The 5,004-nt window shown below is 40.5% G+C and overlaps 1 protein-coding gene across 1 annotated transcript; it reads left to right on the top strand.

Moving 5' to 3' along the window:
• Positions 1–2,578: 2,578 nt before the first annotated feature.
• On the top strand, positions 2,579–3,619 carry LOC126378803 (heat shock protein 67B1-like). Its single transcript, XM_050027205.1, has one exon. It carries the CDS (start codon positions 2,588–2,590, stop codon positions 3,431–3,433), a length of 846 nt encoding a protein of 281 aa, XP_049883162.1. The 5' UTR covers positions 2,579–2,587; the 3' UTR covers positions 3,434–3,619.
• Positions 3,620–5,004: the final 1,385 nt, after the last annotated feature.

Genomic DNA, 5,004 nt, shown 5'->3' with positions numbered 1-5,004 from the left:
ATTTAGCTCGGCATCCGTTTCGAATTGGTGCGGGGCGAGTTATCGTTCTATACGAGTACATAGTATTAATCTTTATTATGTGACACGTTTAAACTTACCTATATTTTAGACAGTATACATACATACATACATAAACTCACGCCTATTTCCCACCGGGGTAAGCATAGACTATAGAATTCCATTTGCTTCGATCCTGACACACTTCTCTTTTATCCTCACATTCATCAATCAGGCAGGGTTCAATTTAGGCAGTGTAGTCAGCTGATAATACTCGTATGTCACCACTCAGATGTGAATCCGGGACCTCCGGATTATGAGTCCAACGCTCTACTACTGGACCACAGAGGCTACCAAAATGTATGATAGGTGCCTGGATATTTTAAATTGAATGTTTTAGCAATTTCAATAAAGCAGTTTATGATCAGGAAGCCCGTATCAAAAATCACTGAGTTTATCACTGAATCACTGAGTTTATTTTATACATAACTAGCGACCCGGCTTCGCTCGGATGCAATGCAGATCATAAAATGTTGAAAATGATAATGAATAACTGTAAAATAGAGTGAGTCACACATCTTCATAATCCCTTTTGGGGTTTGCAAATCTACCAGTCAGAAAGGAGGCCTTCAAATTATTCGCGCGCGGCCAGCCCGTCAGTTTTGCGTGTGTGTCAGCCTTTATGATTTATATATCTCCAAGAACTGCATGTATGAAGAAATGCACGTTCGAATCGATTGATGGATAAGGAGGAAACAAGTGAAATGTGTCACGGCCGAAGTAAATGGGACTCCATAGTCTCTGCTTACCCCAGTCTATTATAAGTCCTTCTCATATATTATAATAGATAATACATATACAAACAGCCTACGTACGTCCCAATGCTGGGCACAGTCCTCCCCGAAATTAACCGGAGGGAGTATGGAGGACTTTTCAGGCTTGAATCACCTGATTCTCCGAAAAAGTAAGATGATTCCGTGCTTCGGAGGGCACGTTAAACCGTTGGTTCCGACTATTAGCCGTAAAAACACCTTCACTAACCCGCAGTGGAGCAGCGTGGTGGTGTATGCTCCACAAGAGATTATATATAATAGAAAAAACAATAGTATAGAGAAAATAATAGTGGAGAAACATAGTTCATAAATACCGCAGTAGATCCTATGGTAAAAACAATACCCAGGCGAAGTCAGATCGAGTCGCTTGTTCGTGAATATCAAAATGTCAAGTTTGGTGGCGAACTTTTATATTATTTTTTCGTGAAAAATTGGGTTCCGACATGAAAAAGGATCCAAAAGGATCCGAAAGGATGTCAGAACCCAATTTTTCACAAAAAAATAATATGAAAGTTCGCCACCAAACTTGACATTTTGATATTCACCCTTGTAAGGTATAAAATATCTGAAAATTGCCAATTTTTATCCGCGTCAACCTGTAATTGAACTCAAAAACTTTAAAAACAAACGTGATTCATAAAATGTCGTCATTCCAGTCAGTCGGTAAAAAAAACATTACAAAAAACTTGTAACTAATGACCTAGTAATCTGCTAACGGTACTCCCACACGGTCGACGACCCTGCGCTTGCGCTGACTGTGGAACATACTGGACACGGGTCTTGATTACACATATACAAACAAACTCACGCCCGTGATCCATAATGGATTGGGCAGAGAAAAATAACTAAACTAACAGATATTATTATTTAACATGGTCATAGACCTCTCCCCAATCAACCGGAGGGGGTATGAAGCATACTCTACCACGTTGACCCAATGCGAACTGGTGAAAGAGTTTTACGGCTGATAGCAAAGACCAGCTTAACGTGCCTTTCAATGCACGGAAATGACCTGCGTCGAGCAGTGGTTGAGCGTTGGGCTCACGATCCGGAGGTCCCAGGTTCGATTCCCGGTGGGTACATATCAGAAAAATTACTTTGTGGTCCCTAGTTTAGTTAGGACATTACTGGCTGATCACCAGATTGTCCAAAAGTAAATTGATCCGTGCTTCGGAAGTCACATTAAGCCGTTGGTCCCGGTTACTACTGATGTAAGTAAGTAGTCGTTATATAAGCCATGTCAGGAGCCTTTGGCGGCTCGATAGTAACCCTGACACCAGGGTTGATGAGTTTGGTACTTCAACTCACAACCCACACGATAAAAGAAGAATGCACGGAAGCATCTTAATTTTTTTGGACAATCAGTTAATTCAATTGAATTTGCTTAAAATTTTTATGTTTTCTAGAAATTTCATACCCTTAATTAAAATTCGAAGAAAATTCATGAACAACTGATTCAATGTTTGTCACATACACACGTTGTATTGCTCATAACTGTAACGAATTACAAAATCAATTCAGCCGTATCGATATGGATAATGAAATAAATTATACTTACTATACCTATTTTTACCGTATTTTTCCTACGAAGGCATAACATGAGTTATGTGGTATGAGTCACAGTGTAACCAAAACAAACACAACGCACACTTTCTCAAAGTGTTTGCGTCGCGGCACCGCCAGCATGAATGGAGCACGTTCTCGAATAATCGCCCCACTCACCAACACTATATAAGCCGCAGCGAGCGACCGCCGGCATGGTATATCGTTTCGAAAGCGACCACAAGCGAACGAAAATGATCAAAGCGCTCCTACTACTCACACTCGCCGGCGTCTGCCTCAGCGAGAAGCAAGTGAAACAACAATATGTCGACCCCTTCGCGGCTCTCGACAAGCACATCAGCCACACTCTCGCCTACCACTACCTCTGGCCATGGAGTCAACTCATGAAGGCTGCAGCGGTCCTCGACGAAGATGCATTCGATGAACCCCAGATCGTCTCGGACACGGAGAAGCTGGAAGTCAACATGAACGTGAAGAGGTTCAAGCCTGACGAGCTAAGAGTCAAGGTGAAGAACCGGAACATCATAGTGGAGGGAAAACATAAGCTCGATGGCGACAATAGGTTTATGGCGAACCACTTCGTGCAGCGGTTCGTGCTGCCACCTGGAAGCAAGCAGGAGGAAGTTACCGCCGTGCTGAAGGAGAATGGAATACTGACCGTGTCCGTTCCGAGACACGAAGTCCCACCACCGCCACCGGAAAGAGTTGTGCCAATAGAAGTAAAATTACCGGTTAAAGAAAAAGAAGAACAGCCTGAGAAGAAAACTGAGAAGCCTAAGAAACCAACTGAAGTAACAAAAGCACCAGAACTGGCGAAGGAGCCGGAGAAAGTAACAGAAGTAACGGAGAAGAAAGAAGAGTCCGTCGCAACGACGTCTGCTACTCCTCTGGAGCAGCTAGAACTCGTCGAGGCGACCACTCACGTCGGCAAGATCAGGAAGAAGGAACTGAAGGAGTCATCGAAGACAGTCAAAGACAATGAAGTGACAAAGGGGGTGGATGGAAATGGATTGGACTACGCACTGATCGAGTCTGAGTGAATAATGTTATAATTCCATTTGTGCCAAAAGACTGATTGAAAGTACGCGCGAGCTTTAAACCGGGGTTTCTTGGGAAGGAAATATGACAACCATTCTTTGTGAGATTATTCTGGTCGCAGCCGTGTTGTGTTGTGATTTATATTAGGTTATTTGTTGTTGCGAATAAAGATGTTATTTAGTGTAATATTTCCTCGTTTTATTTCTCTTGGAAGTTCCGCCTTAGTATGCACAAAGTTCATTTTTTCTGTGACTGTATTGTGTAGGATTATTTTCTTGAGATTTCATTACGTTTATCCAGCTTTAAGTAAGTTACAAACGGGTTTTGTGTGAAAGGAAAGTTTCCTCTGTGCTCTGAACAACAACTTTCTTTTTAAGATTTCGTCTTTAGATAATATTACGAAGAAGGAAAACTGTGCTAGTAACTTTTATATGGAAATGCTTGGCTTATTCTAATGAGATGAAACGTGCTCTAACATTTCTTGTTGACTTGATATACCGGTTTTGATTACTAGAGAGCATAACTGGGTTACCTCGGATAGCTATAACGTTTACAAGATATAACATAACATAAGCTCACGACTATATGCCATTGGGGTAGTCAGGGGTGTATAGTAAAAGTAAGTAAAATCTTTATTTCCTCTACAAAAACACATGGATACATAAATACATACAAAAATACAATATTTGTAGAGGCTGGAGCCTAAACTAGGATACCCTGTGTTTTAGGACTCCAGGCCTCCACTCCACCTGAATAGTATAGTACTTATATATCCGGGCTAGTTGCCACTAACGGGACACAAATACTGGAAACCAAGTGATATCAATTATCTAAGATCCAAATATGAATTTATTCTATTTCGGGTCAAATCCGAGCTGTGATTCGAATTCGTGACATTACGAAAAGTTTTTTTTTTTTGACGCTACTTATGCCACAGATGGCATTAACTATAGGTCTACCAGCATCTGATGGCATAAAAAAAGTAAAAAAAATATTGATTTTCCTATGGTAATATTAAACTGTCTCCTGTCATGTCGAAGTACATGTTTTGTCAACAATACTGAGATTTTCCAAAGATTCCTTGAAACTATTCTGAATTTCATAAGAATGTCGAAAAAAACCACTTCGATCACAAGCAAGAAAGATTGTTTACATTGTTTATTGTAAAATTAGTGAAGAAGCAGTTGGAGATCAACCGCAATCTTCGATTTTCAATCGCGTCCAAAGTTGACCGGTAAGTAGGACTAACTAGTCTTAATACTTGAATATATTTTTCCTATATTATTAGTTACTAACCTGTGACCTGTTTATAGGAGTTCCTAGCACTACCATACGACGAATAATTGCTGAAGGTAGACCGAATGGAAGTGTATTTAGTGCACCCGGTAAAAAGAAGAGAGGTGGAAAGAAAACAAATAACCAGGAGAGTTTTGATTTGGAAATAGCATAATATAAGTGATCTTTTCATAAATATTTTGTTTTTTTTTATATATACCTACCTACTCTAGCTAGATTTTGCCCGCAGCTTCGCTAGCGACATCTATCGCTTCAAGCAACTGTTGGAATCTAGAGG

This window comes from Pectinophora gossypiella, chromosome 2 (assembly GCF_024362695.1).
Source record: "Pectinophora gossypiella chromosome 2, ilPecGoss1.1, whole genome shotgun sequence".
NCBI lineage: Eukaryota > Metazoa > Arthropoda > Insecta > Lepidoptera > Gelechiidae > Pectinophora > Pectinophora gossypiella.
Note: the sequence above shows the minus strand (reverse complement) of the source record. Positions and strands in the feature narration are given on the sequence as shown.

Coding starts and splice junctions, on each gene's coding strand:
- LOC126378803 (XM_050027205.1), top strand. CDS start 2,588: ATGGTATATCGTTTCGAAAGCGACCACAAGCGAACGAAAATGATCAAA.